Below are 27010 nucleotides of genomic sequence, written 5' to 3'. Positions count from 1 at the left end.
ACAGCAACACACCATCTTTAGAAGTAATGCTGCTATGAGTGAAGACATACGAAAGGAATAATTTTTTACAGTTACCCCAGTAATTCTATAATGTACACAGCTCTGGTGTTGGGGACCAGAGAAAATGGAATTCTTGCCATCGCTCCTACAAGCCATCCGGCTACCACATCTCGTATGTCAATTTGTTCTACTGTGGGTGTATGATTTATGTTATTAGTATAATAAAAAAAGTGCTAAACCACAAGGGCTATACAGCGTATGTTTATGTTATATAGCATGTCACAATTTTGAAAAAGAAAAAAAAATATATAGTATATCATAGATGGATTAATGAAAGTGTCTATAGTACAGCCTCTCCTCACTTAGCAGCGTGCTTGTTTACCCACAACTCGGACTTACAACAGGCTCTCTGACCAGTATGCATACCTAAATAATATATAATAGACCTCATTTCCTCTATGCTGTTTATTACACTGCAGTAGGGCCCCACTTATACGGCAAGTTAGGTTCCAGGCTACTGCCGTAAAGTGGAACGCCCTTTTATTCCACTTATGAATGTATATAAATGTTAGATAAGTTTACACTAACATATATTAAGTTAGCAATAGAACTAGGCATTAAAAAAAACTAAAAAAGTAAAATACACATATAGTACACTCATTACTCACCTTAAAATATTTGTAGTTTTAAAGTAGGGCGAGACGAGTAGTATTTATTGGGGGGTTCATGGCTGGGGAGTGTCCTGGTCAGTCACTGAAGGGTTATTTCAGTCACGAAGCCATTGAACAGCAATTTCAGTGGCAAAGACTGTATTGCATAAAAGCCTTGCACCACACCATGTGAAAGATTTGGTCAAATGATAAAAGAACAATTCTAGGAACATTAGTACAATTAACATTAGTGTGGACATTTTTTCTAGGCTTCCGTGGATGTGCTTTTAGCGTGGGGATGTCTAAAACACCATCAAGGAATTGATACAGCCAAGTCCTCACTGGATGCGCACACACACACACACATTGCTGGTTTCTACTGTTTCCTTTATTTAATTGCCTGCCTGAAGTAATCCAGTGAACTCTGCCATTGTTTCTTCTGTCAGTAACTTCTTTCTGTCAGTATCATTTTGTCACCAACCAAAAACGTCCAACAAACTTGGCACTCAAGAGACATGGTGCAGTGAGAACACAAAACTATCCATAAGCCCGTAAAGCACTTTGGATGCAGCTAGTAACCATAGAGAATACTAAGACATTTCAGTTTCAGTTGCCAGGTCAGTATAACTTTTTTGTCTCAACAAATGTATCAGAGTAGGGTATTACCTTGGACATTAAATTATATTGGTGCTTTCTGCCAGTCGTACTTTAATGAACACTGTAGTTACATTTAAATGGACATGTGAACTATGAAGGTTAATACAGATTAATTCTAGATTAGTTCATTCTTTTCTTAAACACTTTCTTACAATTTGCATGTAAATTTTGGGATCCTGGTAAATGTAGTGAGCTACCACATCAGATCTAATGCAGCAAGTGTTGGGGATAAGACTGAGGTAGTCTGACTGGTTATATGTACCATAAACTACCTAGATAACAAAATACTTGCAAACATGGCTCTTTACAACAATTACCATAAAAATGCCTGTGAATTTCTTACTTCAAAGAAATGTGCATATAACTGAAAACAGCACTCTATTATTTGGGCACATTTCAGGCAACAATAGTTTGAAAAATACGCAAAACGGAAGGGAAAGGGGAAGGGGTGGGACACCAAGAAGCGACTCTGAAGATGAGAACAGACTGAATAAAGGAATTAAATAACAAACAACTTTTAATGGGTTTTTTATTAACAGCAATAATTTTCCAACCAAATCTTTTAAATGTGGCAGCTATCCATAAAACAAGGTGTTAGCAGCCCCTATTTCCCAATAACAGGTTTTTGAAATTTGATATCTCCAATCAATAATAGTTTTGCAAAACATGTCAACATATTTTCCTTGTTTAAATAAAAAAAAAGCACAAGGCTTACTAAAGGAATGGCAGCACACACTATCTTCCCAAGCAGAAACAGATGAAACAAGCATTTTGAAATAATTTACTAATATAAAACTTTATCCAATCATCTAAAACTGATTATGAACTGAAAACATTCACATTTAATTTGGTTAAATACATTTACATGCATATGAAGAAACAAAACTAAGGCACACTAATGGAAATATGTAATAATTATATATCAATTACACGTACGTGCTCATTATGGTCGTAACAATAGGATATTCCAATAAACCCATCAGCAATACAGTATTAAATAAGTTGTAACAGCATTTTCTCCCTAAATATAATACAGTATTATGCTTTGTATTACTTGCATATCTATAGACAATACGCAAATTGCTAAACTAAAACTGACTTGAGCATTGCTCGCTGCAGCAGCAAATAACTATCATGTGTCTGGAGGCTAGAACTCTTAATATTGAAACCTTTTGGAGAATTTAAAAAAAAAAATTGTTACCTATTGTATGTATTAGTGATAACTTTTTATGAAGCTCTATCTTATCACATTTAATTGGTCTTGATGCAAGAGTTCTAGAGTCCAGTTTTTACTCATGTAATGATAAGAGTATGAAGAATGAAAATGAAAATGCATTAGTAATCATCGCCACGGGTCACCACCTCCTTGCAGGTGGGCCGTAGAACAATAGTGTGCTCAAACTGTGCAGTATAACATCCCTTCACATCACAGAGTGGAGGGTATGGGTCCACGATCCCCTGAAACAAACAACACACATTAGTTCTTCCCGACAGATGGAAATATAACAAGTATGCATGATGAATAAACTGCACTAAAACAAAACAGGTATACAGCACAGCACATTACACACACATACCAGGACCAGCACTATTACAACCTTCAATATCATAGCAACTGCCAGTACTGAATACAAGATTACACACACCAAGCATCGTAATAAAGGAGGGAGCAAAAACAGACTTGCCTACATGATCCATTAAAAAAATAAAGAATAACTTATTGTCGTTTTCCTAAATACAGTGCCTTCAAGTAAATATGAAAAAGTGTCTTTCATAAATGGCATCCTTACTAAAACTTATAATGAAATAGCTTGAAAATAATGCCTGAGGCTCACTGGTATGCCCAGAACTAGGAAGAAACATGGCTTGTTACCAGGCTGTCTAGCATCTTGTGGCATCTGTGGCCGAGTGGTTTAGAGCATCACTTGGGGAACCTTGCCACTCCCCAGAACGTCGCGTTGTTCTCCACTGCCCACTGGAAAACCACTACTTACATCTTCGGTGATGTTCAATGGTACTCACCTAATTGTGGTTGCAGGGGTCGATAAGTTCCAGCTGCTTAAGTATGGAAAGAATGAAGAACTCAAAAGGAACACTGTATAAAAAACTCAAGAAGATCACCAAACAGAACGAAAGGAACATGTGAAAGACTTGGGAATAATTATGTCAGCTGGTCTTTCTTTCAAAGAACATAATAAGACAAAGATCACAACAGCCAAGAGAATGATGGGGTGGGTATTGAGAACTTTCAAAACAAGTAAAGTAATATCAACGGGGACACTTTTCAAATTGTTTGTGCTTTCTCATTCGGAATATTGCTCAGTGTTAACAGCCCCGTTCAAAGCAGGAGAAATATCAGCGCTTAAACAAATAGATTATTTACAGCCCACACAGAACAAGTAAAGCATTTAAATTACTGGGAATGCCTTAAAGTCTTAAATATGTACAGCCTCTCCACACTTAACGATGGAATTCCGTTCCTAAAACCACGAATTCATCGTCAAGTGAGGAGCATACTATAATGGTAGTGGGTTTCTGTCAACCATCTTTGATATTGTTTTAATGTCACCTTTGCACCATTTTTAACATTTCTGGTAAATTTTAAATGTTTATACAGTAGTGTACTGTATATTGAAATAAACAGAATAGAGGAAATCAGCTCTAATATACATTATTTAGGCATAAATACTGGTCAGAGAGCCCATTGTAAGTCCGAGGCATCGGTAAATGAGTATGTCGCTAAGTGAGGAGAGGCTGTACTCACTGGAGAGGAGAGAGAGATGCATGATAATATATACCTGGAAAGTATTTGAGGGCCTAGTCCCAAATCTGCACACTGCCATAACATACTGGAGCAAGAGATATGGGAGCAAGTGCAAAATAAACCCAGTGAAAAGCAAAGGTGCAGTAGGCACAGTAAGTAAACACTATCAACATTTGTGGCCCCATACTATTCAACATCTTACCAGAAGATATCAGACTCTTCTGCAACAAGTGTAGAAGTCTTCAAGAGAAAACTGGACAAGTACCTTCACTAGGTTGTGAAGGATATGTGGGGCAGTGGACCTCCAGCAGCAACAGCCTGGTTGACCAGGCTAGCACGAGACGAGCCTGGCCCATGGTCGAGCTCCGAGAGTAGACTCTCGAAACTAAAGTATCAAAGATACCTTTGAAGAGTTTTGAGAGTTTATCTACTCTCTGAGCCTGGCCATGGGCCAGGCTCATCTAGTGCTTGCCTGGTCAACCAGGCTGTTGCTGATGAAGGCCCACTGCCCCACATATCCATCACAGCCTGGTTGATCTTGCACCTGGTGAAGATACTTGTTCAGTTTCCTCTTGCAGGCTTCTACACTTGTTCCAGCCATGTTTCTGATATCTTCTGGTAAGATGATGAATAGTCTGGGACCCCAGATGTTGATACAGTGTTCCCTTATTGTCCCCAATGCACCCCTGCTCCTCACTGGGTTCATTTTACACTTCATCCCATATCTCTCACTCCAGTATGTTGTTATGGCAGTGTGCAGATTTGGGACCAGGCCCTCGAGTATTTTCCAGGTACATATTATCATGCATCTCTCTCTCCTCCACTCCAATGAATACATGTTCAAGACTTGCAGGCATTCCCAGTAGTTTAGGTGCTTTACAGGCTCAATGTGAGCCATAAACGATCCTGTATTTGTTCCAGCTCTGATATTTCTCCTGCTTTGAATGGGGCCGTCAGCACTGAGCAATATTCTAAGTGAGGGAGCACTAGCGATTTGAAGAGTGTCACCAGCAGCATTATTTCCCTTGTTTTGAAAGTTCTCAATACCCATCCCGTCACCTTCCTGGCTGTCGTGATCTTTGTCTTGTTATGGTCTTTAAAAGAAAGGTCCGCCGACATAATTATTCCCAGGTCTTTGTGTTCCTGACATTCTATTTGGTGACCCTCTTGAGTTTTGTATATAGTGTTCCTTTTAAGTTTTTCATTCTCTCCATACCTAAGCAGCTGGAACTTATCACCATTGAACGTCATGTTGTTTTCCAATGCCCACTGGAAAACCCTGTTTATGTCTTCCTGTACTTTTTCAGTGTCCTCTACCGTAGTGACTCTCATGCTTATTTTAGTGTCATCTGCAAATGATGATACAAAAAGTATGTCGGGTGTTTTTGTCTATGTCTGCTATAAGGATGAGAAACAGCAGAGATGCCAGGACAGTGCCTTGGGGCACTGAGCTTTTGACCTCGCTGATGCTGGTAAGGTGGTTTCGAATCCTGCTGACTGCGACTTTTCTCTGTATATAACTATGCTTGTTTCTGTGTGGTGCTTTAATGATATAAAATTATTTGCATGGTCAGAATATACAGGAGGAAAATGAAATAGCTTGAAGACCATGCCTGAGGCTCACTGGTGTAACCAGAGCTAGGAAGAAACATGGCTGCCTAGTTTCTTGTGGTTAGTACTGAAAGAATTAGGGGTAAGATGGACAGCAGGCTCACAGATGAACAGAGGTTTTAGAATGTGTAGGGAATGTATGGCCAAGTGTTCACATTGAAGCATATAAGTGAACAATTGTTTAGATAAGATAGGGAAGTTTTTGTTGCTTTTATGGATTGAGAAACAGTATATGATAGGATGGATAGGGAAGCAATGTGGAAGATGTTGCAATTGTATGGAATAGGTAGTAAGTTACCAAGCACTGTAAGGAGTTTTTTAATGAGGATAGTGAGGCTCAGGTAAGGGTGTGTAGGAGAGAGAGGCAGATTATTTTCCAGTAAAAGTAGGCCTTAGACAGAGATGCACGATGTTACTGTGGTTGCTTAATATATTTATAGATTGGGTTGTAAAAGAAGTAAATGCTAGGGTGTTGGGAAGAGGGGGTGGGATTAAATTATGTGGAATCAAATACAAAATGGGAGTTGAAACAGATACTTTCTGCTGATGTTACTGTGCTTTTGGGAGATGCCCAATACAAGTTGCGAAGGTCAGCGGACGGGTTTGGGAGGGTGGGTAAAGGAAGTTAAAAGTGAACATAGATAAGAGTAAGGTGATGAGGGTATCAAATAAATTAGATAAGGAAAAACTGGATATCTGACAGGACAGAGAAATCATGGAAAAAGTGAATGTGTTCAGCATGGGTTGTGAATGTTGCAGGGAGCAGGAGGGACGTCATGTCTAAGGGTAATGTGTGGCATAAATATTATGTAGAGAATCTGTAGTGTGGAAATTAGTAGGTGTAGAGCTACTAAAATGGGCTGAGGAAGGGCTGTTGAGGTTGTTTGGTCATTTAGAAAGGGTGGAGAAAAGTAGGATGACCTGGAGGGTGTATAAATCTGTACTGGCAGGAAGAAGGGGTAAGGGTCATCCTAGGAATGGATGATGGGAGGGAGTAAAGGAGGTTTTGTGTGCAAGGGACTTGTCATCCTAGGAATGGATGAAGGGAGGGGTACAGGAGGCTTTGTGTGAAAGGGGCTTGGACATACAGCAGGCATGTGTGAGCATGTTAGAAAGGAGTAGAGACTAATGGTTTTTGGGAATTGACAAGCTGTTGGAGTGTGAGCAGGGTAATATTTTGTGAAGGGATTCAGGGAAACCAGAAGCCGGATTCGAATCCTGGAGGTGGGAAGTACAATGCCTGCACTTTAAAGGAGGGATTTTAAGATATTTTCGGTTTGGAGTGACATCTGTACTGTCATATCTGCATGCCTCTGCAAAGACAGCAATTATGCATGAATGATAGTGAAAGCGTTTGTCTTTTTTGGGTTACCCTGCCTCGATGAGAGACGGCCAGCATGCAAAAAAAAAAAAAGAAAAACACTCTGGGGTGCTTTAAATGTTGTATATTATGTTATTGTTGAAATTTTCATTAATCCAGTTATGTCATTTTTCAAAATTATATACCTGGAAAGGGTTTTGGGGGTCAATGCCCTTGCAGCCTGGTCTGTGACCAGGTCTCATGGTGGATCAGGGCCTGATCAACCAGGCTGTTACAGCTGGCCACACGCAACCCGACATATGAACCACAGCCCGGTTGGTCAGGTACTGACTTTAGGTGCCTGTCCAGTGCCTTCTTGAAGACAGCTGGGAGGCAGTTGAACAGTCTTGGGCCCCTGATATTTATTGTGTTCTCTTATTGTGCTAGTGGCACCCCTGCTTTTCATTGGGATATGTTGCACTGTCTGCCAAGTCTTTTGCTTTCATAGGGAGTGATTTTCGTGTGCAAGTTTGGTACTAATCCCTTTAGGATTTTCCAAGTGTATATAATCATGTATCTCCCCGCCTGTGTTCTAGGGAGTACAGGTCGAGGAACTTCAAGCATTCCCAGTAATTGAGGTGTTTTATCTAAGTTGTGTGTGCCGTGAACGTTCTCTGCACACTTTCTAGGTCAACAATTTCATCTGCCTTGAAAGGTGCTGTTAGTGTGCAGCAATATTCCAGCCTAGATAAGAAACACACTACATATAAACAAAATATGTATAATCATACCTCTGATACACCTTTGATGAGTTACAAGTCTTTCTACTCCCAGAGCTTGGCCATGGCTCATCTGGTGCTAGCCTGATCAATCAGGCTGTTTCTGCTGGAGACCCACTACCCCACATATCCATCACAACCTGGTTGATCTGGTACATGGTGAAGATACTTGTTCAATTTCCTCTTGAAGACTTCTACACTTGTTCCAGCAGTGTTTGATATCTTCTGGTAAGATGTTGAATAATCTGGGGCCATGAATGTTGATACACTGTTTCCTTATTAATGTGCCCACCGCACCCATTTTTCAATGGGTTTACTTTGCACTTTCTCCCATATCTCTCGCTCCAGTATGTCATTATGGCAATGTACAGATTTGGGACCACACCCTCGAGTATTTTTCAGGTATGTATTACCATGTATCTCTTCCTCTTCCTCCTCCTCTCCAGCGAGTACATATTTAAGGCTTTAAGGCATTCCCAGTAATTTAAATGCTTTACTGGCTCTATGCGGGCCATAAACGATCTCCATTTGTTCCAACTCTGATATTTCTCCAGCCCTGAATGCAACACTGAACAATATTCTAAATGAGGGAGCACTAGTGATATGAAAATTGTCACCATTGGCATTAATTCCCTTATTTTGAAAGTTCTCATTACCCACCCCATCATCCTCCTGGCTGTCATGGCCTCTGTCTTACTGTGTTCCTTTCATTCTCTCTGACGAGCCTCCTGAGTTTTGTACAGTGTTCCTTTCAAGTTCATCATACTTTCAATACCTAAGCAGCTGGAACTTATCACCATTGAACATCATGTTGTTTTCCACTACCCATTGGAAAACAGTGCTTATCTCTTCCTTTAACCCTTTCAGGGTCGACAGGCCCTCTCCCAGACTTGTTCTCAGGGCTGGAAAAAAAAAAAAAATATTCCTACGCAAAATCCAAGCTAAGAACTACGTACCTGTAGAATTGGACCACTACTGAGAGGAGACTCGTATACTGATGATGAACAGGAAATGAGTGAAATCCTAAAAGAACAGTACGAGTTGGTGTTCAGCAACCCACTAAATGACAGCAAGGTAGAAAATGCAGAAATATTTTTCACTCCAGAAGAAGGCCGCACAGACCAACTAACTGACATTAGTACAAATCCTATAGATTTCGAAAAAGAAATGGAAAATATGCCCACTCACTCAGCACCTGGACACGATTCATGGAATGCTCTATTTATAAAGAAGTGCAAAGTACCACTATCACGAGCCCTCAGTAATCTTTGGAGAAAGAGCTTAGATCTAGGTGAAATACCGGAGGCCTTAAAGAGTGCAGACATAGCTCCTTTGCACAAGGGAGGCAGTAGAGCACTAGCTAAAAATTAGACCAGTAGCCCTAACCTCTCACTTTATAAAAATCTTCGAAAGAGTGATGAGACGGCAGGTTACAAATTTCATGGACCAGCACAACCAACATAACCCGAACCAGCATGGTTTTAGAGCAGGACGATCATGTCTGTCACAGCTGCTGAACCACTATGGCAGAATTACGGAGGCACTGGAAGACGACAAAAACACAGATGTGATTTACACAGATTTTGCAAAGGCGTTTGACAAATGCGATCATGGAGTGATAGCGCACAAAATGAAGGCCATGGGCATTATGGGGAAGGTAGGCAGATGGATTTTTGGTTTCCTAACACACAGAACACAAAAAGCAGTAGTGAACAGGGCAAGATCCAGCATCAGCGAGGTCAAAAGCTCAGTGCCCCAAGGCACTGTACTGGCACCTCTGCTGTTCCTCATCCTCATAGCAGACATAGACAAAAACACCCGGCACACTTTTGTATCATCATTTTCAGATGACACTAAAATAAGCATGAAAGTCAGTACGGTAGAGGACACTGAAAAAGTACAGGAAGATAAACAGGGTTTCCCAGTGGGCAGTGGAAAACAACATGACATTCAATGGTGATAAGTTCCAGCTGCTTAGGTATGGAAAGAATGAAGAACTCAAAAGGAGCACTACATACAAAACTCAAGAGGGTCACCAAATAGAATGTAAGGAACACGTAAAAGACCTGGGAATAATTATGTCAGCGGACCTTTCTTTTAAAGACCATAAGTCAAAGATCACTACAGCCAGAAAGATGACTGGGTGGGTATTGAGAACTTTCAAAACAAGGGAAACAATGCCGATGGTGACACTCTTCAAATCGCTAGTGCTCCCTCACTTAGAATATTGCTCAGTGCTGACGGCCCCATTCAGGGCAGGAGAAATATCGGAGCTGGAACAAATACAGAGATCATTTACGGCTCACATTGAGCCAGTAAAGCACCTAAACTACTGGGAACGCCTGCAAGTCTTGAACATGTACTCATTGGAGTGGAGGAGAGAGGTACATGATAATATATACCTGGAAGGTACTCGAGGGCTTGGTCCCAAATCTGCACACTGCCATAACATACTGGAGTGAGATATGGGAGGTAACAACATACTGGAGTGAGAGATATGGGAGGAAATATAAAATAAACCCAGTGAGGAGCAGGGGTGCGGTGGGGACAATAAGGGAACACTGTATCAACATCCGGGGTCCCAGACTTTTCAACATCTTACCAGAAGATATCAGAAACACTGCTGGAACAAGTGTTGAAGTCTTCAAGAGGAAACTAGACAAGTATCTTCACCAGGTGCCAGATCAACCAGGCTGTGATGGATATGTGGGGCAGCGGGCCTCTAGCAGCAACAGCCTGGTTGACCAGGCGGGCACCAGATGAGCCTGGCCCATGGCCGGGCTCAGAGAGTAGATATACTCTCGAAATTCTTCAAAGGTATATCAGAGGTATTATGAAAAGATAGAATTTTTTTTTTAAATCTTATAGGCTAAACAAAAATTTTTTACCATCAATACTTACGGAGATATGGAGGCGTGAAGTTGACAAAAAATGACCGGCATGTGGCAACATTGCCGACTGCCAGTCACCCGGTTTTAGTTTAATTAGTTTTTTGGTATTTTCTATTATTTTTTTTTTTTTTTTTTTTTCAAGTAACTTTTATGGCCTGTGAGACCAATATGAGCACTATTTTGTAAGTTTTTTCTCTTTATTTACTACACAATAACTGCACAAACACTGTTGTCCTTATATTGTTTATAATTGTTTACACACACAAACGATATGAAATGTTGTTTATTATTATTTTTCTATATTTATATACACATATACAGTCACAGGGAATGTTTCTAGAAGTTCTGCAGTCTGTGGAAGTCTTTGAAACATGGTGTCATGCACAGTGGTGTTTTACATTCCTCACACATAAAACGAGTGTCTCTGCGTTGTTGTGGGCATTTTTTTTGTATGTGCACAGACGTAACACCTCTTCTGAGCCTTTTTCTTGAAATCAGTAGCAGGCAGTTTTACTAGGAAGTGATCACCATGCTTCAGACGAGAAGGTAGTTGTTGATAATTTTGTGGGCGGTTTTCTATTGCAGGTGTTGTCCCTTGGTACTTGAATACTATTTGTCTGATGACAAACAGAATTTGCCATATGGTGGTTTGTTTCTGGTCCTCATCTTATATATATTATATAAGCACTGAGTATGGAAATGTCCGGAAGATGGAAAGAGTTTTATGTGCCACTTATAACTCTTGCGAACACAATCAGCAAACCCAATCTGCATGTCACATTTGTCCACTGAGTGCATACTGAGGGTGTAATCAATCACAGCTGCAGGTTTTAGAATGGGTTCAATGCTGTCTCTATGCTGCCTGCCAGTGTTTGTCATTTCGTTAGGGTGAACTGATGACAACAGTGTGACATCTCGTTTGTCATGCCACCGAAATGCCATGATGTCATTGGCAGCAAACGCCTGCACCTCGCCTCTACGAGTGCCAGCGTCAAACCTGGGCGTATGTATAAGATTTGCACGCACTGTGCCACACACATCTGTCATGTTCACCCGCAAAAAACCACTGAGTAAGGGGTTTGTGTACCAATTATCAGTATATAATATATATGCCCCTTACCAAGGTATGGTTCTATCATTGTTCTAACCACATCACCAGAGATGCCCAATAACTTCCTGGTATTTTGCAATGTATAACTTCCAGTGTACACAATAATATCCAATACAAGACCACTGTAGGAATCACAAAGCACAAACAACTTTATACCAAAGCATTTCCTCTTGCTTGGTATGTACTGCTTGAAAGAAAGTCTTCCTTTGAACAGAATCAAAGACTCGTCAATTACAAGCTTCCTGAAGGGATAAAAATACATTGAATTTCTCTTTCAGATACATAAACACACTCCTAATCTTATATAACCTGTCGTTTCTGTCAGGCCTGGTTTTGTCTGAGAAGTGAAGCATACATAATAGTAGCACAAATCGATTCACTCCTATTATATCACTGAAACCTGGGGTTGCAATCAGGCAGTCTGTTGACCAGTATGATTTCACACTGTGCTTATACACATGTGGCATAAGCATTATTGTGGCAAAGAAAAGATACATCTCAGCCACAGTTGTCTCCTTCCACTTGTGTAGGCGTGATTTTGGTGAAAGTATTGTGTTTGCCATGGTGTACTCGTAGTATCTGTTGCTTTCCCTGACAATTTCCATCAGGAGTTCATCAAAGAATAACTCGAAACATTCCAGCTCACTGGCATTGTTCCCCAGTGTACAACATGGCCATATTCCACTTCGGCTTTCATCAAACTGGTGGGGATTTGGAACAAAATTGGCAGCTTCCTGCCAATGCCAGGTGCGGTCTGCTGGTGGGTACTGGACATTGACAGGTGGTTGTGGAGTTTGTGGTTGTGGAGGCTGGTGTGGTGGGTGGGTGGGGGATGGTGGCCTTTGTTGTAGATCAGCTGAGGCAGCGGCGTGGGTGGCAGCATGGCCCACTGCTGGTGCCTCACGGCCGGCACCACCACTACCACCACCATGCACATTTTCCATCCCAATTGCAACACTGTCATCTTCATTTTCACTGTTCCTGTTGTACAGCCACAGGATGTACTCCTTCCCCTTGGAATAGCATATGGCACACTACCAGAGCGCATATATCGTCGTATATACTGACGCTTCACTGGAAAATATTCCACTTCACTATCACTACTGGAACTGTTTTCAAGAGCTTGTAGTTCATATTCACTATCACTATCATCACCAATGGTCAAATCTGAGTCCAGGATTTGGGAAAATAGGAGTTTCCTCTTTGATTCTGGTACAACTGAACGTGAACAAGACAGCCCAGCAGCAGAGGTGGAAGGGTGAGGGTCGTCTGGGTTTTCCTCACTATTACCAGTATTATGGTCATTAGTTTCACTCACAACCTCACCAAAACCTTGAAACTTATCTTCACTTGCACTTCCATCTGTATTAGAACTGCCACTGGGGAACAAAAGTGTCCCAATTCGCCGAGGAGTGAGGAGCTTCTTACCGCGAGGCATGGTGAACAAGGTCTACTAAAATGGCGTTCCCACAATGCGCCACTGGGTCCCAGATTGTTTTTCTACCGTGCACACTGACCCCATACACCCATTCTCTCACATCTAGGCCTACCAGCCTTTTCCCGCGAGATCTGAAGGCGCTAGAATTTATGCATACTAGTACGGCAAAAACCCTGGCGCATAAGCGTACTAGTACGTCGGAAACCCTGAAAGGGTTTATTGTTCGTTGTCTTCAACCAATATTTTAGTGTCATCTGCAAATGATGATATAAAACTGTGACAGGTGTTTATATCTATGTCTGCTAGGAGGATGAGAAACAGCAGAGGTGCCAGGTTAGTGCCTTGGGGAAACAAATTAACATAACTGTGAGGTGTGGTAGCCGGGTAGGCTACCACACCACCTAACTTCCTACAATAAATCTACTCGCCTTTCACCCTACATTAAGACTACAAATATTTTAAGGTAAGTAATGAGTGTACTGTAGGTGCATTTTACTTTTTATGCCTAGATCTATTGCTAACTTAATATATTATAGCATAAACATGTTATCAGGAAAAAAGGCGAGTGGTGCACTGAGGTATCTGAGGAGACAAAAAACATTATCCATGGAAGCAAAGAAGGGAATGTACAAGAGAGTAGTGGTGCCAACACTCTTATATGGGTGTGAAGCATGGGTTGTAAATGCTGCAGCGAGGGGGTGGATGGAGGCAGTAGAGATGTCCTATTTAAGGGCAATGTGTAGTATAAATATCATGCAGAGAATTCATAGTATGTAAATTAGGTGGTGGTGTGGAGTTATTAAAAGTATTGGTCAGAGGGCTGAAGAGGGGTTGGTGAGGTGGTTTGGTCATTTAGAGAGAGTGGAACAAAGTAGAATGACTTGGAGAGCATATAAATCTAAAGGGGAGGGAGGGTAGGTTAGAGGCCATCCTCAAAGAGGTTGGAGGGAAGGTGTAAAGGAGGTTGTGTGTGGCAAGGGCTTGGACTTCCAGCAAGCATCAGATAGGAGTGAATGGAGATGAATGGTTTTTGGGACCTGACAAGCTGTTGCAGTGTAAGCAGGGTAATATTGTGTGAAGGGATTCAGGAAAACCACTTAGCCGAACTCGAGGGGTTTGGGACATTGGCAGTTTGGAGAGACGTCTAAGCTATCATATCTGAGCGCCTATGCAAAGACAGTGATTATGTATGCGTGATGGTGAAAGTGTTGAATGATGATCAAAGTTTTTTCTTGCTTTTTGGGTCACTCTGCCTCGGTGGGAAACGGTAGACGTATTAAAAAAAAAAAATGGTATTGAGCATTTGTGTGCATTTAAAGTGAAAAAAAAAAAAAAAAAAAAAAAAAAAAAAAAAAAGGCGATTCTCTTTACGACGGTAGCCTGGAACCTAACCTGCAGTATAAGTGGGACCCTCTTGTATACATGCATACATATACAAACATATACATACGTAAAACAATGTGAAAAAATAATTCATACTTAAATATATACATACATAAACTCTACCAAGAGTGAAATAAAAAGTGGCAAACCTTATCACAGAGATCTTTGAGGGCCATCAGGTACTTGGTTTCTCCCAAACGGTCTAGCCAGCGACGGCAGAAGGCCAGAGTGCCAAAGTTCTGGTTGATCACATTCAGCAGATGCTTCGACTTGGCCAGTCTTAGAATTCAAGATACCAACAATTGAATATACTCCTTTTATTATTAAATTGTCATTTTTTTACAAACCTAGGCATTTGTATTTTTCACAAGCTAAATAATAATTTTCAGTAAAGTATCTGTCAGGAAAATCAGAAGGATCTCGAAAAACTAGTAGCTTACCGCAGAGGAACATGTCCAACATCAAAATTCTTCATGTAATGGGAGGTTTCCATGTCATCATGAACATATCCACGACCAGTAGATCCGAAAGTTTCTATAGCATAAACTTCATTCTCTTCCATGACCTCAGCTTCACCTCCTTTTACAATTGGCACTGTCTTCCCAGCATGTATCCCTGAAAACAATGAAAATGTATTAAGAGCTTGCTGTAAGCCTAATTCTTGATACAGGCCATGCACCTCACGAAACAAGCCATCATGGTGACTGACAAGATTAGTATAGCTCATAAGATATCCACACATGTCATTTCTCAGTCCATGACTGCCTGCTTAGCTGCTAACATCTCTTCCCTGGAGCTCCTGGTTAATCTCTCACATTATTCTGTTGCATATGAAACCTAACAACCCACAGAAAGTCAGTTACTTTCATCTCCAGTCCCCTCTGCATTCTTCTTAGCTATCTAGCTTTCCCTCATCTTCAGCTTAATAGCCAAGCAGATGTACAAAATATTGCCAGTGTGCAGCTTAGAGATGATAATGCAAAATATCTGAAAAAAAAAAAAAAAAGTTTTGCCTCATCATTACAGGTACAGTACCCTGCGTTTCGTACATAATTCATTCCAGAAGGCTTTTCGAGTACTGTTACTGAACGAATTTGTTCCCATAAGGAATAATGTAAATTAGATTAGTCTGTTTCAGACCCCCAAAAATACACTTACAAAAGCACTTACAATAATACACTTACACTTGTTCGAGCTGGGAGCAGTACGAAACTCGGGGTACCACTGTATGTTGTTATATTAATGAGGCACTAAGCCCAGAAGGGACAGTACCTGGGGAATGGTAGGCAATCATGTTTGATCTAAGCAATGGGAGAGTAGCTGTAACTCCTTGGATCAAGAACCTTTCACCATCAAGGGAACTGCTTCCTCCCTCCCCTACACCCTGAACACTAACAATGATTTGAATCCATTAATAATTTTTATTTTTATTATTATCACACTGGCCGATTCCCACCAAGGCAGGGTGGCCCGAAAAAGAAAAACTTTCACCATCATTCACTCCATCACTGTCTTGCCAGAAGGGTGCTTTACACTACAGTTTTTAAACTGCAACATTAACACCCCTCCTTCAGAGTGCAGGCACTGTACTTCCCATCTCCAGGACTCGAGTCCGGCCTGCCGGTTTCCCTGAACCCCTTCATAAATGTTACTTTGCTCACACTGCAACAGCACGTCAAGTATTAAAAGCCATTCGTCTCCATTCACTCCTATCAAACACACTCACGCATGCCTGCTGGAAGTCCAAGCCCCTCGCACACAAAAACTCCTTTACCCCCTCCCTCCAACCTTTCCTAGGCCGACCCCTACCCCGCCTTCCTTCCACTACAGACTGATACACTCTTGAAGTCATTCTGTTTCGCTCCATTCTCTCTACATGTCCGAACCACCTCAACAACCCTTCCTCAGCCCTCTGGACAACAGTTTTGGTAATCCCGCACCTCCTCCTAACTTCCAAACTACGAATTCTCTGCATTATATTCACACCACACATTGCCCTCAGACATGACATCTCCACTGCCTCCAGCCTTCTCCTTGCTGCAACATTCGTCACCCATGCTTCACACCCATATAAGAGCGTTGGTAAAATTATACTCTCATACATTTCCCTCTTTGCCTCTAAGGACAAAGTTCTTTGTCTCCACAGACTCCTAAGTGCACCACTCGCCCTTTTCCCCTCATCAATTCTATGATTCACCTCATCTTTCATAGACCCATCCGCTGACACGTCCACTCCCAAATATCTGAATACATTCACCACCTCCATACTCTCTCCCTCCAATCTGATATCCAATCTTTCATCACCTAATCTTTTTGTTATCCTCATAACCTTACTCTTTCCTGTATTCACTTTTAATTTTCTTCTTTTGCATACCCTACCAAATTCATCCACCAATCTCTGCAACTTCTCTTCAGAATCTCCCAAGAGCACAATGTCATCAGCAAAGAGCAACTGTGACAACTCCCACTTTGTGTGTGATTCTTTATCTTTTAACTCCACGCCTCTTGCCAAGACCCTCACATTTACTTCTCTTACAACCCCATCTATAAATATATTAAACAACCACGGTGACATCACACATCCTTGTCTAAGGCCTACTTTTACTGGGAAATAATTTCCCTCTTTCCTACATACTCTAACTTGAGCCTCACTATCCTCATAAAAACTCTTCACTGGTTTCAGTAACCTACCTCCTACACCATACGCCTGCAACATCTGCCACATTGCCCCCCTATCCACCCTGTCATACGCCTTACATTTACATTAATAATGTAAAGAAAAATTTATACTTTGGGTGCTCAAGTATTTCCACATATTACCCTCAGATTGCAGGTGCTCAGGAATGCATACTTCCACAATCAAATAGGCTTTAATGTACAGCTGTTTCAAAATAAAAATGCCCAGTGCTAAAAGTCAGTAGTAGATTTAGAAGTTCGGAAGCCCTGAGAAGAACAACATTTTGGGAGATCCTTGCTGCTATCAGATGATACACAAGTGGAAATAAAACTTTTAACATTAGACCAGATGTACAATTTATTTTAAGACGGCAACTGGCTACTGTGAGCATGTCATAAAATTTGATTTCTCCAAAATATTCAACAAAATATGAGACTGAAGAGAAGTTGCCAGGGTTGGTGGACGGATTTGGGAGCATATGTAAAGGAAGGATATTAAAAGTGATTATAAGAAAGAGTAAGGTGATGAGGGCAACAAATGAGTTGGGTAATGATTGATTCTGTATCACACTGGAAGAAGGGAGTATGGAGGAAGTAAATGTGTTCAGATACAGTGGACCCCCGGTGGTATGAAGGTGATGGAACTTGCCAGGAAGTACAGCAAGAATAAATCAACAACTACATCCATCCTAGCAAAGAAAGAACAAATCAAAGATGCTAATGTTGCAAAAGCTGTAACTTGTCTAACTAAACAAAGGCCACCAATAATGGAAGAGATGGAAAAGTTGTTATTGTGGATTAAGGAAAAAGAATTAGTGGGAGTCAGTGTAGTGGAGTCGATTATTTGTGAGAAGGCAAAGCAGTTGCAGGAGGATCTTGCAAAGAAAATGCCTAGAACAAGTGCTGTAGTTTGTGAATTTAGGGCCAGCAAAGGATGGTTTGATAGATTTAAGAAGCTTAGTGGCATACACAGTGTTGTAAGGCATGGTGAGGCTGCAAGTTCTGACAAACGTGTGGTTGAAAAGTATGTTCACGAATTCCAGGACTACGTAAAGGCTGAAGGATTCGAACCCCAACAAGTGTTCAATTGTAACGAAACAGGCCTGTTTTGGAAGAAAATGCCAAACAGGACCCAAATTACCCAGGAGGAAAAGGCACTGCCAAGACAAAATCCTATGAAAGACAGGCTTACTCTTTTGTTGTGTGGTAATGCTAGTGGGGATTTCGAAGTGAAGCCTTTACTCGTGTATCACTCAGAAAATTCCAGAGCATTCAAGAAAAACAATGTCATGAAGAATAGATTGTGTGTGATGTGGAAAGCTAATCATAAGGCATGGGTCACAAGGCAAATTTTCAAAGAGTGGGTTAATGATGCATTTGGCCCAAGTGTGAAAAAATACCTCCTGGAAAAGAAACTGCCACTCAAGTGCCTCCTGTTACTGGACAATGCTCCTGCACATCCTCCTGACTTGGAAGACCAAGTGTTTAGGGACTTCAATTTTATAAAAGTAAAGTTCTTGCCTCCTAACACCACTCCTCTCCTCCAGCCCATGGACCAACAGGTCATTTCTAACTTCAAAATAACTCTACACAAAAGCAGTGTTTCAAAAGTGCTTTGAAGTGACGTCGGACACTCAGTTGACTCTAAGACAGTTCTGGAGGAATCACTTCAGTATCCTCCATTGCACGAGGGAAGAGGGAGTGAAGGAGGTGCCTTCTTCAGAGATTAAAGAGGTGTGTGCAATGTGGACTAGGGTGCAAGCTTTTGTAGAGAAATACCACCCTGACAAAGCTGAAACAAGCCATATCTGCAACATGTTTAGTGACAAAACCCTATCCCACTTCAGGGAAATCTTAGAGAGATGCCTAAAACAGAGCACTCTGGACAGGTATTCTGTTAGACAGGGGTCCAGTGACTCTCAAGCCGGTCCTAGTGGCATTAAAAGACAGAGAAGGGAAGTAACCCCAGAGAAGGCTTTGCTACACATACACAAATAACCTGCACATAGAAGAGAGGAGCTAATGACGACGTTTTGGTCCGACTTGGACCATTTACAAAGTCACACAGTGTGACTTTGTAAATGGTCCAAATCGGACCAAAACGTCATTAGCTCCTCTCTTCTATATGTGGGTTATTTGTGTATTGTTCGAGTCACGGTATTGTGCCTTTTTGTTATTTAAAGGCTTTGCTACCTAGTCTTTATGGAGGGGGATTCCCCTTCCAAACATTAACTCCTTCCTCTTTCCTCCTCCCTATCTTCCAGAAGCCAGCATTAGCCTTCAATAAAGGTATGTAATGCTTACATAATTGTTAAAAAAAAAAAAATTTTTTGTGAATATTTTTGTTTGGAACGGATTAATTGTATCTCCATTAATACTTATGGGAAATACTAATTCAGTTTTCGGCCATTTCGGTTATCGGCCGACCTTCTGGAATGGATTACGGCCGATAACCGGGGGTCCACTGTATTTGGGAGAACACTTGTCAGCGAATAGGTATACGAGAGACAAGGTGAGCCAAATGTGTGGTGCATTGAAGCATCTGTGGAGACAAGAACAATATCAATGAAGGTAGGGAGGAGAATGTACAAGAGTACAGTGGACCCCCGGTTAACGATATTTTTTCATTCCAGAAGTATGTTCAGGTGCCAGTACTGACCGAATTTGTTCCCATAAGGAATATTGTGAAGTAGATTAGTCCATTTCACACCCCCAAACATACACGTACAAACGCACTTACATAAATACACTTACATAATTGGTCACATTGGGAGGTGATCGTTAAGCGGGGGTCCACTGTATAGTGGTAACAACACTTTTATATGGTTGTGAAGCATGGGTTGTGAATGCTGCAACAAGGAGGCTGGACACAGTGATGTTGTGTCTGAGGGCAATGTATGGTGTGAATATTATGCAGAGAATTCATAGCTTGGAGATTAGGTAGTGTGGAGTTACTAAAAGTATTATCTAAAGGGCTGGGGAGGGGTCGTTGGGGTGGTCTAGACATTTAGAAAGGATGGAGCAAAACAGAATGACTTGGAAGGCATAAAAATCTGTAATGGAGGGAAGGTGGGGAAGGGAGTCTTCCTAGGAAGTGTTGGAGGGAGGGTAAAGGGTTTGAAAGCGAGATGCTGGACATCCAGCAGGCATGTGTGTTAGATAGAAGTGAGTGGAAGTAAATGATTTTTGGGACTTGACGAGCTGTTGGGGTGTGAGCAAAGTAACTATTCATGAAGGGACTCAGGGAAACCTGTTAGCCAGACTCGAGTCTTCAAGGTGGGAAATAGTGCCTGCACTTTGAAGGAGGGGGTGGAAACATTTGCCGTTTGGAGGGGCATCTAAACTGTAGTATCGGCACACCTCTGGCAAGAGTGATGGAGTTAATGATGATGAAAGTTTCTTTTGTCACCCTACCTTGGTGGAAGACCACCAGTGTTAAAAAAAAAAAAATGGAGAACTTAAGAATGAGCTTTAATATCATAACCAAAATTGCTTGTAAAATACACATAAATATTTGTGGTCACTGTGTCATCACAAACTGTCTAATGTTAGAGGGCCACAACTCACAAAGCATTAAGAAACAAATGGATAACGATTTGACCACTCACCCCTTGGAAGTTGCCCCTTAGTCTGCTCACTGGTAAGTCCACCACTGTTAAAAGCTGTAACTAATATGATTATGCTACCATTTTCTGTGTTATCAAATTATGACATATGCAGTGTGTTAAATGGTATAGCAATGATAATTTCTTTAACAAGCAAAGATACTACCTAGTATATTTCTGAAAAGACCACCAGGTGATACACAGGTACTGTACTTCACTTCTGTATGAGAGGGATTGCAGGATGATGATTGTTTCCTTTGTTTGGGGCCACTCTAATTTGGTTGGAGATGGACCAATGAGGTAAACAAATGGGTTTGCTTTTCCCTTCATTTATGGTCAAGCTGAGTACATAGAGCATATCAACAGCAGAATATAATGACAAATATGTTAATGAGATACAATATGCAGTTCATGGCATTTCACTGAAAGACGTTTTGTTCACCAGGGACTTCATCCATTCTCACGAACATGGATAAAACAAGAGAACACGAACGCACACATAGAAATTGGAGAGACATGAGGTGTAGAGACTGACTAATGAGGTCACCCACAATGTGCTGCTCAGCCATATAGAAACATCTAGGTTTAAAATTAGGCAAGTCAGTATGCCATCTTCGCTACTTCTCCATGTAGTTGAATGTAACAGCACTGTCATCCTGTGAGAATAATTGCAGCCAGTGTTTCATTAGGAATGAACCTAATTTCTGTGTGATGGTGTTAGTCGTGGCAATCCAAGCAGATTCTAAGCATAGTCGGTTCTGTCTTTCTGCTTTTTTCAAAATGTTAAGTGCTGGGAAAGTTACCACCACCAGAACTCAAGTCCAGCTAATGGATTTCCCTAAATCCCTTCACGAATGTTACCTTGCTCACACTTAACCCTTTGAGGGTCGCCAGGCCCTCTCAGAGACTTGTTCTCAGGGTCGCCAAAATTTAAAAAAAAAAAAAAAAAAAAAAAAAAAAAAAAAAAAAACTTATGAAAAGTTAGAGAATCTTTTTCCGATCATAATGACACCAAAAGTATGAAATTTGGTGGAAAACTTATGGAATTACGCTCTCGTGAAGTTATCAGTCTCAAAGATGTTTACGCATCAGCGATTTTGCCCACTTTGAGCCCTATTTTTGGCCAATTCCGGTGTACTAGTCGACAAAAATCATAACTATTCCGCTAGAACTCCATTTTTTTCTATCGAATGAGTACAAGAAACCACCCATTTACCGATTTCAACTATCCAATAAAGTGGTCAGAATTTAGCAATTTTGCCAATTTCACACAAATTTCAAAAGATGCCAATTTCCAAATAGGGTCCAGAACAAACAAGAAAGACATTCCTGGCACTAAAATAACATTTCCTCTGTTCATTAGTCACATCCCCAGGCTCCTCTTACATTTCTTTTTCTTTCCATTTTGATTTTTTATTCTCACAAAAATAATAAGATTTACTGTTATGCAGACTACTGCATTAGTGTAGAAATGGTATAAATAATATCAGCGCACTTGTGAAAGAATATTAGACTCACCAGTTGACGTGTATTGGACGCTTAGCATGATTTGTTTACTTTTGAACTTTGGTAAAAATTGAACATTTCTGTTACTTTGAGCTCAATTTCAAGGTACTTTTCATTGTAAAACCAGTCAATATCATCTCAATTTCTGTTATATGTCTTCCATTCTATACAATGAGACCAGGAAAACTAGAATACAACAATAAATACCATACGAAAATACAGTGCAAAGTCGCTGTTTTAAACCAAAAACACGGTCAAAGTTTTTTTTTTCTCATTATGCACTGTGTGCTGCAGGATTTTTTTATACTGCGCACACTGACCACATAGACCCATTCTTTCATATGTAGGCCTACCAGCTTTCTCTTGCTAGATTTGAGGGCACTAGAATTTATGCGTACTAGTACGTCAAAAAACCCTGGTGCGTAAGCCGTACTAGTACTGCCGAAACCCCGAAAGGGTTAAACAGCATGACAAGTAATGAAAACTACTTGCCTCCATTCATTCCTGTTTAATATGTTTATATACACCTTGTTGTATGTCAAAGCCCCTTGAATGCTGAACCTAATTACTTCCTCCCTCCAACCTTTTCTAGGACAAACCTCTACCTTACCCTCCCTCCACTACAGATTTATACACCCTCAAAATCATTCTATTTTTCTCCATCCCCTCTAAATGTTCAAACGACCTCAATAACCCTTCCTCAGCCCTCTGGATATTTTTAGTAGACCCGTACCACCTCCTATTCTCCTAACTAAAAATTCTATGTACAATATTCACATTACACACTGTCCTCAGATATAACATCTCCAACACCTACAGCCTCCTCCTCACCAACATTTAAAATCTATGTTTCACACCCTTGTGTGTTGGAACCACTATACTCTCATATATTCTGCTTTTTTGCCTCCATGGATAACATTCTTTGTCTCTGCACCATCCTTTTATTCCTCATCAATTCTCTAGTTCACCTCGTCTTTCATAGACCTGTCTGCTGACAAGTCCATTCCCAAATATCTGAACACATTTACTTGCTCCGTACTCCCTCCTTTCAATCTGATATCCAATGATTCATTACCTAAACTTTTTGTTACTCTCATTACCTTGCCCTTTCCAATATTCACTCTTAATTTCCTTATTTTTTTACTTACACTCCCCCCTCCCATTTCCTTTTAAATTTAATTTCTGGGTATGCAACAGTTAATGTGCTAAAATGTATACACATGTGTACGTGCCAGTCCCTTAGGGAGTACGAAGTTCCCACAGAAGGTAGAATCCATCGGAAACCAAGCAAGCCCACATAAACCTGAATCTTCACTACTTGTAATACTCACTATATGGAGCAATAGAGTGCCCATTCAGGTTACGGATGCACTTTACTTGGTAAGCCTTGCCACCTAGTTCGACTTCATAACTTTCCATCGTTTCCTGAATAGCCTCCCCAATATCACAGAGTCGAGCATCAATACCAGCCTCCCGAATGCCAGTGTTGGTAGCAGCACGAACAGCCTCCACCAACTTGTCGTACTTGTTATCAAAAGTCAGTGTAAAAGCACAGTCAATCACTCGACCTGTAAAGACAAGAATTATCATATTGGGCAGTTAAGCCAGAGCTACTAGTAAACTTACTATTTAATACAAAGAAAAAGCAAGAAATATTTTACACAATAGATCAACACTATACAGTGATCTTAAATATTTTACTTAATTGAACTATATGATCTGAAACACATTAGTGACTTGTACAAATTTCTACGATGTAAAAAAAAAAAAAAAAAAAAAAAGTAAGGTAAGGAGTCTAAGGACAGGCAAAAGTATGAGTAGTTCCACTGTGCAAAAGTGAAAGAAATGAGAGAAAAAATTATAGGGAATCAGATTTAATAATTATACTAGATAAGGAATAGCAGAATTTTGACACTGTGTAAAGAAAAACATAGAAATCATGTTTTCAAAAATTACAGAAGAAATTTAGAAAGGGAAGTGGATGCGTGGATGAAGTGTTTGCACAGAGCACCTAAGGAGCTATACTTAAAAAAAAAAAAAAAAAAAAGGGAGTGGGGGAGGGGGGAGAAGGAAAGTGACAAGTGCTATAAATGCACAGAACAGGCATTAAGTTGGATTAACTGCTATGAAGCATTTTTATGAACCGAGTGAGACACATTAGGGAGTGTGGGAAAACAGGGTATGGTTTCTTATGATGACAGGGATTAGATAAGGATATTTATTGCCCTGGTTGCTTAGTGTGCTTATAGACGAGGTTGTGAGAGAAATGAATGCTGGCATTTGAGAGGTATTGTCCAGGATAATGAGTTTAATATAGTGTTGTCACAATTGCTGTTTATATATTTTGTAGGTAGTAGGTTGGTAGACAGCAACCACCCAGGGAGGTACTACCATCCTGCCAAGTGAGTGTAAAACGAAAGCCTGTAATTGTTTTACATGATGGTAGGATTGCTGGTGTCTTTTGTCTGTCTCATAAATATGCAAGATTACAGGTATGTCTTGCTACTTCTACTTACACTTAGGTCACACTACACTTACATGTACCCGTTTATTTATACACACTCATCTGAGTTTTCTTTGATTTTATCTTAATAGTTCTTGTTCTTATTACTTTTCCTTTTAAATCCATGGGGAAATGGAATAAGAATCTTTCCTCCATAAGCCATGCGAGTTGTAAAACTCAACTAAAATGGCGGGAACAATGGGCTAGTAACCCCTTTTCCTGTAAAGATTACTAAAATGAATAATAAGAAGAAAATTGTCAAAGTGGGAAGTCTGAATGTGCATGGATGTTGTGCAAATGATAAGAAAGAGATGATTGTGGATGTTATGAATGAGAAGAAGCTGGATATACTGGCTTTAAGTGAAACAAAGCTGAGGGGGGTGGGAGAGTTTCAATGGAGAGGAATAAATGGGATTAGGTCAGGGGTTTCAAACAGAGATAGAGCTAAAGAAGGAGTAGCAATAATGTTGAAGGATAAGCTATGGCAGGAAAAGAGGGACTATAAATGTATTAATTCAAGGATTATGCGGAGTAAAATAAAGATTGGATGTGAAAAGTGGGTTACAATAAGTGTGTATGCACCTGGAGAAGAGAGATTTTGGGAAATGTTGAGTGAATGCGTGGGGAGTTTTGAATCAAGTGTGACAGTACTTGTGGTTGGGGATTTCAATGCTAAAGTGGGTAAAAATGTTATGGAGGGAGTAGTAGGTAAATTTGGAGTGCCAGGGGTAAATGTAAATGGGGAGCCTTTAATTGAGCTATGTGTAGAAAGAGATTTGGTAATAAGTAATACATATTTTATGAAAAAGAGGATAAATAAATATACAAGGTATGATGTAGCACGTAATGAAAGTAGTTTATTACATTATGTGTTGGTGGATAAAAGGTTGATGGGTAGGCTCCAGGATGTACAGGTTTATAGAGGGGCAACTGATATATCAGATCATTATTTAGTTATAGCTACAGTTAGAGTAAGAGGTAGATGGGAAAAGAGGAAGGTGGCAACAACAAGTAAGAGGGAGGTGAAAGTGTATAAACTAAGGGAGGAGGAAGTTCGGGTGAGATATAAGCGACTATTGGCAGAAAGGTGGGCTAGTGCAAAGATAAGTAGTGGGGGGGTTGAAGAGGGTTAGAATAGTTTTAAAAATGCAGCATTAGAATGTGGGGCAGAAGTTTGTGGTTATAGGAGGGTGGGGGCAGGAGGAAAGAGGAGTGATTGGTGGAATGATGAAGTAAGGGGTGTGATAAAAGAGAAAAAGGTAGCTTATGAGAGGTTTTTACAAAGCAGAAGTGTTATAAGAAGAGCAGAGTATATGGACAGTAAAAGAAAGGTGAAGAGAGTGGTGAGAGAGTGCAAAAGGAGAGCAGATGATAGAGTGGGAGAGGCACTGTCAAGAAATTTTAATGAAAATAAGAAAAAATTTTGGAGTGAATTAAACAAGTTAAGAAAGCCTAGGGAAAGTATGGATTTGTCAGTTAAAAACAGAGTAGGGGAGTTAGATGGGGAGATGGATTATTAGGTAGATGGCAAGAATATTTTGAGGAACTTTTAAATGTTGAGGAAGAAAGAGAGGCGGTAATTTCACGCACTGGTCAGGGAGGTATACAATCTTTTAGGAGCGAAGAAGAGCAGAATTTAAGTGTGGGGGAGGTACGTGAGGCATTACGTAGAATGAAAGGGGGTAAAGCAGCTGAAACTAATGGGATCATGACAGAAATGTTAAAAGTAGGGGGGGATACAGTGTTGGAGTGGTTGGTACTTTTGTTTAATAAATGTATGAAAGAGGGGAAGGTACCTAGGGATTGGCAGAGACCATGTATAGTCCCTTTATATAAAGGGAAAGGGGACAAAAGAGATTCTAAAAATTATAGAGGAATAAGTTTACTGAGTATACCAGGAAAATTGCACGGTAGGGTTATAATTGAAAGAATTAGAGGTAAGACAGAATGTAGGACTGTGGATGAGCAAGGAGGTTTCAGAGTGGGTAGAGGATGTGTAGATCAAGTGTTTACATTGAAGCACATATGTGAACAGTATTTAGATAAAGATAGGGAAGTTTTTATTGCATTTATGGATTTAGAAAAGGCATATGATAGAGTGGATAGAGGAGCAATGTGGCAGATGTTGCAAGTATA

At 40.5% G+C, this 27010-nt stretch overlaps 1 protein-coding gene across 1 annotated transcript in view; it reads right to left on the bottom strand.

Moving 5' to 3' along the window:
- Window positions 1-1822: 1822 nt before the first annotated feature.
- The window catches only part of und (methionyl aminopeptidase und), a 54338-nt gene continuing 29150 nt past the window's right edge, over window positions 1823-27010 (bottom strand). The window contains exons 6-9 of the mRNA XM_053781775.1: window positions 23703-23939; window positions 15025-15199; window positions 14734-14863; window positions 1823-2765 (exon numbers count right to left, since the gene is read on the bottom strand). Coding sequence (XP_053637750.1) covers window positions 2643-2765; window positions 14734-14863; window positions 15025-15199; window positions 23703-23939 — 665 coding nt within the window. The 3' untranslated portion in view covers window positions 1823-2642. The remainder of the gene's footprint in view (window positions 2766-14733; window positions 14864-15024; window positions 15200-23702; window positions 23940-27010) is intronic.

The sequence above is a fragment of the Cherax quadricarinatus genome, chromosome 30 (assembly GCF_038502225.1).
Source record: "Cherax quadricarinatus isolate ZL_2023a chromosome 30, ASM3850222v1, whole genome shotgun sequence".
In the NCBI taxonomy this organism is placed as follows: Eukaryota; Metazoa; Arthropoda; class Malacostraca; order Decapoda; family Parastacidae; genus Cherax; species Cherax quadricarinatus.
Note: the sequence above shows the minus strand (reverse complement) of the source record. Positions and strands in the feature narration are given on the sequence as shown.